Genomic DNA, 14308 nt, shown 5'->3' with positions numbered 1-14308 from the left:
GAAATATGGGGAAATTCAGATACGGAATTCGATAGTAATTACCTTAGTATTGAGGCAGTCGTTGTGCAGCCAGTTTCCAGCCCACTTGCTGTTTAGCTCAAATTGCTGTGACGTTTGTCTCCCGAACCAAGCTGCAGCTCAAATAGATCGACCCACTTCATCCCACACTACCTATAGTGAGCAAAGGTAAGGTACCTAAGATTGGTAGGTAGCCTTGCCTACTACCTTGCATTATCCAGTGTACCTCGCCTAACCTACAGCATCAGTATCTTGTGTAATCACAGCCTGGATTGCAACCACATCACCCACGCACCAACCCCAGTTCCGCAAGCATCGCCCTGACGATGCGCCGTCCCTAGACGCGGCGATAGAGAATAAACAGATACACCGACATGGAAGTCGCTCCACAATGGCTGACCTGTCGTCTGAGCCCGAGCGGAACCACGCCGCCGCAGAAGATGACGACGACCACGATAACGATGGGATCCTGCACGACGCGGGTACGGTAAAGACCGACAACGCAAATGCCGCAGATCGCATTGTGGAGATCCTAGAGGAAGAGCGGGAGGAAGCGCGCCATGCGGAGCCTCCAACGCCCATAGGCAATGGTGTGGCCGCCCAACGATATCACAAGCTGATGCTCGATGCCCGCAACGATACCGCGTCCGACGATGGCTCCATTGACGGTGGTCTACCGAGGCGTGCCGGCAGCCCCATTGACTCCCTTCTCTCCGTCCCCGACGACTCGCCTTCTGCACAGGTGCGCATGCATCGCCTTTCTCCGTCTGGTGCCTTGACGCTTGTCAATGTCGACCACACGGACAACCTACTGACCGGGAAAACCGCAGGGCTCTGTCATCTCCTCCCCCAGCAGCAGCAGCCTCCTCCGCTCCATTCCCTCCCGCCCAGGTCTTGGCAGCCCGACGCCCTCTTTTCGTCCCTTTGACCGTCGCTTCCAGTCTCGCATCGCCTCGCCTAGCCTGCTCTCCCAGCGGCCGTCATCGCCGGCCTTCCTGTCCGCCCACAGCCGCAATGCCTCGCTCAGCAGCACCTTCATTGTAGACTCCTCAAACGTCGGTGAAACGGAGACTTCGTCGCCGCCTTGGGAGGTTGTGCGGTGGACCAAGCTCAAAAAACTTACATCCCAGGCCTTTTCGGAGACCGGGAAGAGGAACTTTGGGTCCCCAACTTGCATAGCCGTGTCGGACTGCATTGTATTGGGCACGTCCAAGGGTATAATATTAATGTTTGATTTCCACCAAAACTTGAAGATGATTATAGGGCCTGGAACCAAAGGTGAGAGAAGAGGCTATCTACCACGGAGAGCATGCATTGCGCCTCTCGATATGAGGAGAGGCACTTGTGCTAACCAGCATCCCTTGGATAGCTGTCGAATCGGGGGCCATTACTTCTATAGCCGTTTCGGCCGATCACACAACCATTGCAGGCGGGCATGTAGATGGCAGTATATTCACCTGGGATACCGCCCGCTCTGCCAGGCCCTTTTTGCACATTCCTCACCTTGACCCATCCCAGCTGAAGAACAGAACTGCTGATGGGCACGTTCCAAACGTTGCTATCACGCATCTGGGGTTCCTGGGTACCAGACGAACCGCCCTGGTTTCGGCCGATGACAGGGGTATGGCCTTTGCGCACCTCGCCACTCGTGGCACCGGCGCCCTGGGACGGGTCGTCAAGACGAGCAGAATACTGGGCCGCTACCCTGGCTCGCAACCACCACCTGGAAAGCCCCTGAAGCCGAGCACGGTCCTTGCGTTTGCGCCTCTGCCTCTCGGAAACATCGAGCGTGCAACAGATACGATGGGGTTGACGGCCATGCTGACACCTTACCTGCTCGTGGTGGTCTCTACGACTCCAGTTGCACAGACCCAGCACAAATCCCCACGCCCCAAGGAGGTCGCGCCACATAGCACCATGAGCGGTTGTTTGGCTTGGTTCCCGGCCGTAAAGCTAAAAGTGCCAGACCCCAAAACCGGCAGCCATATGTCCAAGGTCAAGCTGGTGTACTGCTGGTCCAATGTCCTGACCGTCTTGGAAGTGGATGAGATCCCCGCAGATGCCAAGGACAAGCCTCCAAGTCTCGGCTTCAAGGCGAGAAGCCGATGGAGGTCTGAAGAAGCCATCGTAGCGGTGCAATGGCTCACCCGTTCAGTGCTTACGGTGTTGACCGTCACCCAGCGGCTGATTGTGCTTGAAGACCAGACAATGCGCATGACAGAGGCATTTGACTTGATCCATAAGCACATATACCATACTGATCTATTCTCCAAGCAGTTGTACAACCTCGTGGAGCAACACGACGAGGAAGACACCACCATGCATGGTGTGGTTGCCGACTCTTTTTCCATGTCGTTCAGGACGTACAAGGGGCGTATCTTCCTGCTCGGCTTCAACGACGTCTCTATTGGAGCCTTGTCCAACTGGGCAGACCGCTTGATCGCTTTGATGGAACATGGAGACTACATAGCAGCCATACAGCTCGCCACGTCTTATTATACTGGCGACGCAGACAAGCTCACCATCGGCCTGCCCGAGGACGCCAAGTTGAGACATGACATGGTGCAGGAGAAGCTGATGGAAATAATATCTGCTTCGCTCAAATACGCTTTTGGGCAGCGGAAGAAAGACAAGAAGACGGCAGATGACGAGCACATGCGCGAGCTGGCCGAGACGTGCTTCGTCGCGTGCCACAACGTAGGTGATGTCGACTTTCTATTTGACGAAATGTATGAGTGGTACGAGGATGCGGCGCTTGAGGGCATTTTCCTGGAGACGCTCGAGCCGTATGTTCTCGACAAGAGTATCACTCAGATTCCACCGACAGTGGTCAAGGCCGTGGTGGCGCACTTTGTAGAAAAGGGCTGGGAGAGCAGGCTGGAGGAGATGGTGTGCCACATGGATACGATGACCCTCGATCTCGACCAAATGACGAGCCTGTGTCGGCAGCACAGTCTCTACGATGCACTCATTTACGTCTGGAACCAGGCGCTCAACGACTTCCTCACGCCTTTGATCGAGTTGCTGAAGCTTTTGCTGCCCCTGATGCTTAACGGGGAGTACTGCCCACCTGACGAAGTCGATGATGACGGGCCCCTCAACGCCCTTAAAATATTTCCGTACCTATCATATGTGTTGACGGGACGGGTGTATCCAACTGAGGAGGCGATGGATGAGCCGGTGGCCGTACAGGCGAAGTCGGACATATACTGGTTCTTGTTCTCGGGCAAGAGCATTTCATGGCCAAAGGGTTCCAGGAAACGCTTTGTTACGAGACCCGACCTCGAAGACGAGCCTTCGTTTCCGTATTTGCGGATGATCCTCAAGTTCAACGCGCCCGACTTCCTGGCTTGCTTGAATGAGGCGTTTGAAGACGGCTTCCTGAACACTGACGCGCCCGAAAAATTGCTCAACGGGAGGAATGGCAACGAAAACAGCAGTGCCGATGAGGAGCGCGTGTTCGGTGCGACAGTCGACAGGCAGTATATTATCAGCATCCTCACCGAGACCATGACTGCAGCCAACGGGTTTGGCGCCGAAGACACAGTGTACCTGGACATGTTTATAGCTCGAAACATGGCAAAGTATCCACAGTATCTACTACTACCCGGCTCGACGTTGACTAGGGTCCTGCGTGGCCTATGCGACTACCCAGGCCCGGACTTGGCCGACGACACGCAGCTCAGCGTCGAGTATCTTCTATCAATGTACCAGCCGCCTGATCTGGCGGTCACGCTGATGCCACTGTTCCGCAAGGCTGGGTTCTATCGCGTCCTCAAGCGTATTTATAAAGGCGACCAGCAGTACGGGAAGCTCATTGCGACCTACTTTGAGGATCGGGGGGACCGCCAGGGTGTTTTCGAATGCATTGCAGAGTGCCTTGCTCAGGCTGGTAGGGGACGAACGAAGCGCCAGCTGCAGGACGTACATGCGGTTGTCAGGGAGAATGCGCGAGCGTTAGTTCAGCTCGACCCGGCGAGGGCGGCGCGGACTATTGATGATGGCGCGAGGGAGCTACACGCGGACTTGCTGGAGGCCGTCGATGACGAGCCACAGTTACAGTTCCGGTACTTGAGAACGATCCTGGAGCCATCCTCTGAAAGTGGCAAAGATGACGCAGACGTGAGGAGAAAGGTCGATGATGATAGCAACAGCAACAGTACCAAGGTAGCCATCCACAGTGAGCTGGTAGAGCGGTATGTGAGGCTTATGTGCCGCTTCGACCCGATGCATGTGTCCGAGTATATTGGACTGGTGCAGAGCACGGCGGATCTACGGCTTGAAAGCCTTCTTCCAGCAATGGAGGAGACGGGCGTGGTCGATGCCGCAGTCGTGCTGATGGCGCGTGATGGGAGGGTTGGCGAGGCCATGCAGCGGCTGGTCAGGCACCTGGGCACATTGGAGAGCGCTCTTCTCGGTCTTTTGGCGGCGGCGTACGGCGCGGACGGTCATCGGCAAAAGTCCAAGGATGATGAGGAAGAGATAATGGAAGCCATGAAGAAATACATCCTCGTCGGCATTTGGCTATGCCAGGGTCAGACAAGGACCGCGGCAGTCGCGGCCAGGAAGAAGGCTAATATTGTCAGTGGAAAGGACGCAAAGGGCAAAGACAAGCACGGCCGTGGGGACGGAGAGCTATCTGACGAGGAGAAACTTTGGCTGGATCTGATCAACGCCACGGTGCGACTAACCAGGTCTGTTTCCGCCGCGGTTGAGGACTCGCATAACAAAGTCGCCAATGGCGGGGATGCACACGGTGGTAACAACAGCAAGGACTTACAGAACGAGGACATGGGCAAAGCCAAAATCCTCGATGGACTGAGGTCGTTGGTCCAGCAGACGTTCACGGCGCTTCTCACATCAACGTCAACACCAACCAACCAGAAGCTTGCCACAGCTACAAATCAATTAGCAGTATCGCCAGCAGCAGTTACGGCCACTGGTTCCAAGTCCTCGGCAACAAGTCCTGGCTGTAAGACGGCCCTTCACATCAACAACAACAATTTTTCCTTCCTCCGTATCCTTCGTGCCTTCCTCGCGCAGGCGGCGGCAAGCTCTCCCTCCTTGGCGGACCTGCGGGCTGTACTGGCAACCATATTCTCGGCGTACGCCTATGAGGAGAGCATCTTGAGGCTTGCAAACCGCCTGCTAGAGCGCAGCTTGTTCGTCAGCGTTGGGCGCGCTGTCCAACTCCGGCAGCGTGGCTGGCGACCCCGGGGCTCGACTTGTGAGGCTTGCGGACGTAGGGTCACTGGGCCGGGCGTTGCGGGAAGCACGGTACTCAAGGCTTGGGAGGAGAAGGAGAACAGGGACCGCGCTTCGAAGGAGGACAAGGCGGCACGGCGGCGCCATCTACTTCTGTTACGTGGGCAGCCCATCTCTGGCGGCGACTCTCTCCTCCTTGCTTCTGATACTGAAGACATCGGTCCTGAGACAGGTAAGGGCAAGGGCAAGGCAACGGAGCAGCACCTGGCCCAACAGCAGCAGGCCGGTCGGTCGAGGGCCGACTTCAAGATACGGAACGACGAACCCTATAGCCAGGCCGCAGAGGAGGACAGCGCCCTAGCAAAGGCGGTGGCCGGCGTCATGGCCGCCGAGAGGCGGGGGCCCTCAGCCGCTTACAATAGCGCAGACGAGGGTAGCGGCGGCGGAGCCACGAGGCGAAAGGACGAGCCGCTGGGCCCGCTGGTCGTGCTGGCCTGCCGGCATATTTACCACCAGAGCTGCCTGGAAGTACTGCAGGACAGGAGCAATGGCGGTGGCTATGGTGGTGGGCTGCGATACAAATGCCCTATAGATAGATAGGTACACTGGAGGGAAAAGACAGATTTTAGTGGTAAACATATGCGTCGTGATCTGTGGGTTCTGCATCGATGGTTCACGTGTACACGATGAGAGCTGGAATGTAATGAAGTCGAATCCACTATCTGCCCCCGCGAAAGACAATAGAGTCATCTGTTCTGTACTTGGCCTCTCTGACTTGGCGCGGCTGTGCGTATATGGGGTCCAAGGTAGAAGTCGACAGCGTAAAAATCGTCATGGCACAAAATCTATACTGATCCAAGGGTGCGTACTCTCATCTCGCAGAGGTCTAGTCAGCAGCAAACCAAGAGCTATTCGAGGCCGCGTGTATGCAGTCGTTATAGCGAGAATGACACTACGCGTTGGGCTCTCCTTTTGCTTCGTGGTTATGATTGATACTTTGTGATAAATTTTTACAGTGGCACTATTCGATTTGGCAAAAGAGGAAATAGCATTTAGTCCGTGTAAAGATCATGTATCATTGAACAAACGCCCCCGTCCAGCCAAACCAAGCTCCCTAGTGACAGCAAGACAGAAAGAAAAGAAAAGAAAAGAAAAGAAGAGAAATTGAAACGACACAAACTCCGGTATGTAATGCAAGACATGATGCCGGCAATAAATCATGACACGAGATATAAATGAATTGCAAAGAACAAATATGAACACTGTAAAAAATTCAAGACAGAAAAAGTGAGAATGGCTCCGCCGGAAAAAAGTAAATTCGAAAGCCAACCGTGAAGGCTCATCATTGCGTCGTCATGCCCTGGGATACCAAGCTCCTGATGAACCCTGAGGAAAGTCTCGATGAAGCCACCAAGCAGGATTCTAGGTCTTGAATTTGGTCTTGGTCGAGCTTTTCGTATTCGAATATCTGGAGCTGATGAAATGAGCAGATTGAATAGGAAGGAGTCCTCCGATAGAACGAGTAGGGCTTTCTCATAGTTTGCAGTGTTGTTGTCGCCCTAGTTGAGCTCCATTCCATCGTCGTCGTCCACCTCCGACTCGATCATTTGACTCGGCTGACTGCTCATACTCTCCTTGCGCCTCGCCAAAGCCCCGGAGCTATCAGTGGCCATGGTGGAGCCGACAAACATGTCCAGTTCCTCGCCTCCGATCACGCGGCCCTCCATGTCGATCTCTTGCGACAGCTCAACCAAAGCGCTCCTCGGAAGCCGCAGGAAGCCCGAGGTCCGCACAATCCTGCCCCAATGAGTCAGGCAGTAAGCTGCAGCGCGCTTGCGGAGCCACTCTTCGTCGGCCAGTCCAGCGCGGTACCAGATGATACACGCATGGTCAACATCCAACTCTTTGGCAAGCCGGTTGACGCACAACAGCCGCAGGTGCGGGATGCCGTATATGTTGCTCATGACCAGCAACCCGGCAATGTCGGACAGGTCGGTAGTCGTTCCTGAATCAGCCCCCTCATCTTCAATCGAAGGATCTATCCGGTCGGTGTAAAGGTAGTAAAGGAAGGCTTTCACCACGCTGTATGGCTCAGGGATGTGCATTTTGCGAGTATGAAATTCAGCCATCTGTGAGGCCCAGAGTCGGCGAAAGTGCGGCCAGCGGGCTTGTAGAATGAGCCGGTGCACATATATGGGCGATGATGTTGGAGCGTCAGGCGAGAGCCATGAGTCTGCACCACCGACCGATGAGGAATCGCTAGGCTGCACCAGTGCGGATCCAACCATACTCTCATCTTCACAGTCGTCGGCAAGGGCCGTGACCACAAAATCAGTGCCACTTCCGGCCTCCGGGGGAACGTTGAATAAAGTGGCCAAATCTGCGCCAAGACCTCTTGACGGCTGCTCAACGATACGGATCCTCGATGAGGGGCGTAGTAACTCAGCCCGCGGCTCGGGGGCCATGTTGTTGCCCAGGAATCCGTACCGGCGCAGATCAACTTCCATAATGTCACTCAGGTACTCTTCGAGACCATTTGCACCCAGATCGAGAGCACTCTGCTCAGACGGGCATCCCAAAAGCCAGGCCTTTGTGCCATCTTCGCTGAGGGTACAGTAGTGCCAACGATAGCCGCTCTTGAAGATCTCTCTACCCTCCGCAAGCTTTTGCCACCGTAAGGAATTCAGATCCAGCGCTGAGAGCGAGCAATCCTTGGATGATGATGATGTGGTTGGAGTCAAAAAGTCAAGCAGGGTTCCAGAAGAGTAGACGTGGAAATGGTAGCCGGTGCCTTGTTCGGGAACAATAGGCCCTGAATGGAATTTGATCGATGAGATTGTGCCGGGGGCTATCGGAGCAAAGGACTTGAGCTGGAACGAAGGAGGGTTGACTTGTGCTGTCCTAGAATTGGCAGCATAGCCCGAGGTCCCAACTATCGGGGACTGCACCAGTGGGGAGTAGGATGCTGGCCGGGCAGAGTGGCTGACTCGACTGGCCAGCGAGGCTCTGTCATATGTGCCGACTTGAGGCGGCGTTTCGAAAGCAGGGCTTCCCTTGAGATCAAGCCACCAGAGTTCGCTGGTCCTGTTCATCTCCTCGCTCAGTCCACCATAAACCCAAACTCTATCATTCCTGCGGGTTGGACACATGTTAGCATGCAGTCCTGTGTCAGATAACCAGGTATCATACCAGCTGTGGCGCAAACAACGTACCATATCGATGCGCTGTGGTCGAATCGTGAAACAAACCGCCACGATCTCGACCACGTAAAGGTTTTGAGGTCTAGGAAGCAAACATCGTCCAACACGTGATTATCGTGACCAGTGATGCCACCAACAATGAAAAGCTTGTCCTCGTGTAGAATGGCGGCATGCCTGGCGCGACCTCGGGGTATGGGACCGCTGCATTGAGGTTGTGTCCAGTGAGCCGTCTTCAAGTCGAATATTATCAGATCTGAAAGGTATGTACGGTGCTCGTTTTCGCCTCCAAATACCAGTAACCTGTCACCCTTGTAGAGTGTAGCAGTATGTCCTATCCGTGAAAAAGGGTTAGCATCTCGTCGCAAGAAATCCGGAGGGCAGATGGAGTACGCAGATCGGTGTGGGATGCGATTTAGGCGCCTGAAACCTTACCCATACGAACGCCGGGGATGTCGCCATAGTTGTCAACAAGGGACCACTGAAGGCTCACGAGATCCAGCCTCAAGACATGATTGTAGACCTCATCGGTGTACTGATCGAAGCCGCCAAAGGCATAAATTTGGTTGTTGCCGCAATATGTCACCGAGGCGTTAACCAAACAGGCCGGCCTGTTACCCAGAGTTCGTGTCACTTTGGGCCTGTATCCGTCAGGTATACCACGACTCTTGACGGGCGAGTTGGTCATTACAAAAGTGTTGTTGGACGACGTGGCCGAGCCTGGAGCGCTGGTCTGGCTAAGCAGCGAGGGAGTCGACGATGCTGTCAATGTACCGATGCCTGCGCCTGGACCTGGGCTGGGGCTGGCGCCGGCGCCGATAGAGGCTCCCTGTGGGGTTCCGGGGGTTGGCGCGGTCGGCGCTCCGCCCCCGAAGAGGGACTGCGGCGCCCCAGCGGTATTGGCGGGCTGGACCATGTTGCGTGGGGTTTGCTTTGGGATCGGTCGGTGGTCCAGCTAGTCGGAAACCATTGTATCGGGGGACCCAGTCGCGCGCTAATGACGATCAATGGTTTTGTGAATGGGAATGTCTCTCGTGCTCTTTGGCAGGTCGGGTCGGGTCGGCTGGCTTGGTCCGTAATAGGCGGAGGCGCTTGGTGCACTGACGGCAGCACGGTTGTATTCAAAACCGTCAATCAAAATGTCTTGACACAAAAACACATGGATGGGGAACCCAACCCACTCGTCCTCCACCTTGGGGTTGGGCAATAAATTTTGGCTGAGCTGAGGCTGGAGGGCACGGGCCTTTCTTGGTTCTTGCAGGGGTTCATTCTCGTGTGTGGCTGCTTTCATCGCAGGGATCCACCGGTACGTACCGGCTCTAAAACGGCATCTCGCTTTCCTGACAGTCGGGCTGATGTGCTTGAGAAGAGGATGAAAAGCATTTGTGGGATCCATACGAGAGCCTCCATTTCTCTGCTTTTCACTTCAAGTTCATGCTTTTGAGTACTGACAAAAACTTGCTTCCTGGCTGCCATTCTGCCTGTCTCACAGAAAAATCGCTAGGTCCAATGTCAAAACACCCATGTCATTCATTCTCCCGGACACACAAAAGTGCCATGATCGACCGGGCTTACCATCAGATGGAACGATAGGTAATTGCATAAGAGATGGTCACTTACCATAGTAAACTACCCACCTAGTTGCCTGGTAGTTAGTTAGGTACCTACCTTACCTACCACTAGACATACAGGTCACCTCAAATTTGAAAAATGGGAAATGGAAACAGCTCTCTCAACTTCGGCGTACGAGTTCAATCAGTCGCCCCTGTACTTTACGATAGGCGTTTTGACGAGTTTCTGTGCAAACCCCTCTAGGCTACATACATAGTAGACCTTGGGGCATCTTCGGCAAGGCATGGGTTGACAGGAAGCAACTAAAAGGATGGCTAGGAACGTGAAGTTGGGCTCCTACGACTTTACGGCAATGGCTTGAACTTAATTGAGAGTACCTGCCTAGTCAGAGTGATCATCGCAATTCAGTAAGTTTAGGTATAGCGACATGTGTAGCATCTAAGCCTGGGACAGTTCGACTACTCCTGAATAGATTATACCATTACTCCTGTCGCCCTTCCTCCAATGCCAAGGGGTTACATTTCATGATATACAGGTACCGTACCTGGGAGTTACGCGGGCTCACCATCCAATTTGTGATCTAGGAGTCATGACAGCTGGACGTACATATAATCTCGCTTGTTAATGACAATCGGACGAAGAAGATCAGGTCGAGTCCAGGAAGGAACAGAGTAATCAGTTATTCTGGCACATGTTTCGTGGGCTGGCGACCAACCCAACCATCACATTAGCCACCAATGCAGAGACCGCGTGTGAAACCGCCGAGTTCAGGTTTGTGTGTACCCAACGTGACTAACTGTTTTATCGATCCTCAACTGAAGGCGAAAGGTGAAAGAATCCACCGACCAGCCAGCAACTGTGCTGGGAGAAAGTTCAGTGGAGTGCAGACCTAGGCAGTTGGTGGATCCAGCCACTTCGCTCACCCATTTCAGGTTACCCTAGCACGGGCAGCGAACAGGTAATGCTGAGGCAACGTGAGATGGGCAACGGAAAGACGGTCCTTTCCAATGCCAGAGACAGACCACGGTCTGTAACAGCTTCCAATTAAAACGGGGCATCAAATGACGTTGCTCGGGAGTTTCCCAGTCGTTGACCCAGCCAAGCCAGCGCTTACCGCGAGACCCACTTTTATTCAAGTCTTTCCTGTTGCCCTGCCAACGGACGGTCACTCCCGCAGTAAACAGATTTCTTCTTAAGGCAGTGCTCCTGCCACGACTTCACTCTCAAGAACATGGACAGACAACAACCTACAAATCCAGAATCTGCTCTCCTCACATTCATCCCTACTCCCGAAAGAGAATCATAAAAACTTCTCTCCCATCCATCCACCTATCACACACAAACCCCCATGCAAACGAACAAAGCCATCTGCTGCGTCTGGATCATACCTTCTTGAGCATAGTCACGTCTATTCGTTTACATCTTCACGCAAGAGTACAGACTCAAAATCACTACCTAAGGTTATACCAAAATGGCGACTGCATTTTGCGAGACGCCGCTCAAGTCCCACACGGGACTCTTTTCCTCCCGGACCGCTGGCGGACGGATGCCGTTGACGCCGTCCCCACGTCAGCGCGCCGTTGCCGTGGCTATCAATGTCAACTCATCGCCATGCACTCCCGATGAAACCTATAAGCCTGCTGGCAAGTCGAGCTACACGTCCAAGCTTGCCGCTCATCTTGCCGCGAAGCAGCAGCGTGACTCACCCAAGTCGAACATCGCTCGCGGTGTTTCCACTCCTCGCAAGGCTCTGGAGCTTGGCGTCTCAGACTTCACTCTGACCGGCACAGGTCACCAGGCAACCAAGACCCCCTCCAGCACCAAGACAAGGAAGACTATTAGGCAGAAGACTTCCAAGACCTCGGTCAGCTATGCCGCCGGCGACCGCTTTATCCCCAACCGTACTGCAAGCTCCGCTATTGCCAACGTCGGCTCTGGCAAGCTGGACATGCATGAGAGGCGACCCAAGAGCAGCAGCAGCGAGTCCTCTGGCGTTCTTTCCTCCGCTGCCGACGAGGCGCTTGCCGCCCTCGAGGCGCTCAACATTGGTGACGATGATGACGAAGCTGAGCCTTACTCGCGTCCCTCACCCAATACTGCAGCATACCAAAACTCCATCGCCAACGCCTGCGGAGTTAGCCTCAACACCCGCATCCTGGAGTTCAAGCCCGCGCCCCCAGAGTCATCCAAGCCCATTGACCTGCGCCAGCAGTACAACCGTCCCTTGAAGCCTGCCAGCTCATCCTCCGCACAATCTCGCCGCCGCATTGCCACAGCTCCTGAGCGTGTTCTTGACGCTCCTGGACTGATTGATGACTACTACCTGAACCTTTTGGACTGGAGCTCAGGAAACCAGGTCGCCATTGGCCTGGAGCGCAGTGTTTACGTCTGGTCAGCTGACGAGGGCAGTGTCAGCTGTCTGCTCGAGACCAGCCCGGACACGTACGTCAGCAGTGTCAAGTGGTCGGCAGACGGCGCCTACGTCAGTGTGGGTATGGGAACTGGCGAGGTACAGATCTGGGACGTGGCCGAGGGCGCCAAGGTCCGCAGCATGCACGGCCACGACACCCGTGTCTCCGTCATGGGATGGAACAAGCACCTCCTATCTACTGGTGCTCGCTCCGGCCTTGTCTTCAACCACGATGTGCGCATCGCCGAGCACAAGGTTGCCGAGCTTGTCTCTCACACCTCGGAGGTCTGCGGCCTCGAGTGGCGCTCCGATGGTGCCCAGCTCGCCACTGGTGGCAACGACAATCTTGTTTCCATCTGGGACGCCCGTTCGCTCGCCGTGCCCAAGTTCACCAAGACCAACCACAAGGCCGCCGTCAAGGCTCTGGCCTGGTGCCCCTGGAACATGAACCTGCTGGCCACCGGCGGTGGCTCGTACGACCGCCACATCCACTTCTGGAACTCGACCTCGGGTGCTCGCGTCAACAGCATCGATACCGGCTCGCAGGTCACCAGCTTGCGCTGGAGCCCCCACTACCGGGAGATTGTCAGCTCGAGCGGCTTCCCCGACAACTCACTCAGCATCTGGAGCTACCCGACCCTCGTGCGCACCGTCGAGATTCCCGCCCACGAGAGCCGTGTCCTCCACAGCTGTCTCAGCCCCGACGGCCAGATGCTGGCCACCGCGGCTGCTGACGAGAGCCTCAAGTTCTGGAAGGTTTTCGAGAAGAAGCCTGGTGCTAGCTCCGCCGGCCTGGGTGCTTCCAGCAAGGCCGACATGGTCAAGCAGATGACCATCCGCTAAGAAAAAGCGACATTCAACCAGCATGAGAGAATGGAAAGAGAAAAAATCGTCGATAGATAGCTGCCATCACTATTTCACCGGCACTTTCTTCAAAGAGACGCGAAGAATCGTCAAACCAAATCCAGCGGTTATTACTAAAAGGTAGGTACATAACGGGCTTGGTTCTTCAATAATGAGTTCTTTGGAGCGAAGGGCATGAACACTCGGGCCGGGGCATCCTTTTTGGGGCTTTTTGTCTTTTTTCTTCTTTTTTCTCAATTTGCAAGCGAGGAGTTTCGGGACATGGGAGGGGAGAGGTTTGAATCTTTTTGTTGGTTGGCCTCATACCACGACTCGCTCACTGGGTGACGAAGGTATTGGCTCTTTCGTACTTTATTTCCCGTCACGACATTCACGAGACATCGATTGAGTGGACTGGACGAAATTCAATTGTTCTGACTTTTTTCTTTGATGATGCTGGTATTCCTTTTAAGATATGTATGTTTGTAAAAGCGTCGTTTGCCTGGACTTCTTTCTTTTTGGGGGGTCGACTAGGCAGTGTTAGTGGGGCTTATTTCATATTTGCGTTGTCGTACTGCTTATATAGACTGGCCTGGAGGAAGTATGTTTCTGGGTTCGCTTGGTGGAAAAGTTTTCGATATCGTACTTCATCTTAGTTTAGGTTGTAGAATGGCTAATAGGAATGTGGTTGTATATATTTGTGGATGAACTAGAGGGTGGTGACCTTTGATACAAAAACAACCAAAACAACTATGGGAATCGCTATGGTGAATAGTCTATCCTACCTGTTCCCGGCATAATTATATACCAAATGCAGAGTTGATCATCATCCATCGCGTTGCCAACATCATTTTGCTTGGAAAGACCATGGTACTCAAGACATAACATAGGTGGCACCAAAGAAAGGGATACTTGGAAATTGCGATGTTTACTCATTCAAGGCAACGTAACTACTCGTAGAATGAATCTAATGTATCGCGAGCCCAGCGATTGCTGTAAGCACATGCACGTCACTTCTGCCCTTGTCAGATTCCCTGCAGCGGTGAAGGTCGACTGGTGACAA

The 14308-nt window shown here is 54.2% G+C and overlaps 3 protein-coding genes across 3 annotated transcripts; 2 read left to right on the top strand and 1 right to left on the bottom strand.

Annotated features, from left to right (window-relative positions):
- The first annotated feature begins 107 nt into the window (after positions 1–107).
- MGG_01238 (uncharacterized protein) lies at positions 108–5988 on the top strand. The gene is made up of 3 exons (XM_003714094.1): positions 108–760; positions 849–1296; positions 1388–5988. Exons 1-3 carry the CDS (start codon positions 410–412, stop codon positions 5821–5823), a joined length of 5235 nt encoding a protein of 1744 aa, XP_003714142.1. The 5' UTR covers positions 108–409; the 3' UTR covers positions 5824–5988.
- Positions 5989–6190: 202 nt separating this feature from the next.
- Positions 6191–9602, bottom strand: MGG_01237 (kelch repeat protein). The gene is made up of 3 exons (XM_003714093.1): positions 8856–9602; positions 8436–8754; positions 6191–8355 (listed from the first exon to the last, which is right to left on the bottom strand). The coding sequence occupies exons 1-3, from the start codon at positions 9334–9336 to the stop codon at positions 6783–6785; spliced, it is 2373 nt and encodes a 790-aa protein (XP_003714141.1). The 5' UTR covers positions 9337–9602; the 3' UTR covers positions 6191–6782.
- Positions 9603–11230: 1628 nt separating this feature from the next.
- Positions 11231–13960, top strand: MGG_01236 (WD repeat-containing protein slp1). Its single transcript, XM_003714092.1, has one exon. The coding sequence runs from the start codon at positions 11464–11466 to the stop codon at positions 13243–13245; it is 1782 nt and encodes a 593-aa protein (XP_003714140.1). The 5' UTR covers positions 11231–11463; the 3' UTR covers positions 13246–13960.
- The last annotated feature ends 348 nt before the right edge of the window (positions 13961–14308 follow it).

This window comes from Pyricularia oryzae, chromosome 2, assembly GCF_000002495.2.
Source record: "Pyricularia oryzae 70-15 chromosome 2, whole genome shotgun sequence".
NCBI classification, from domain to species: Eukaryota; Fungi; Ascomycota; class Sordariomycetes; order Magnaporthales; family Pyriculariaceae; genus Pyricularia; species Pyricularia oryzae.
This window is presented reverse-complemented; position numbering and strand designations above follow the sequence as displayed.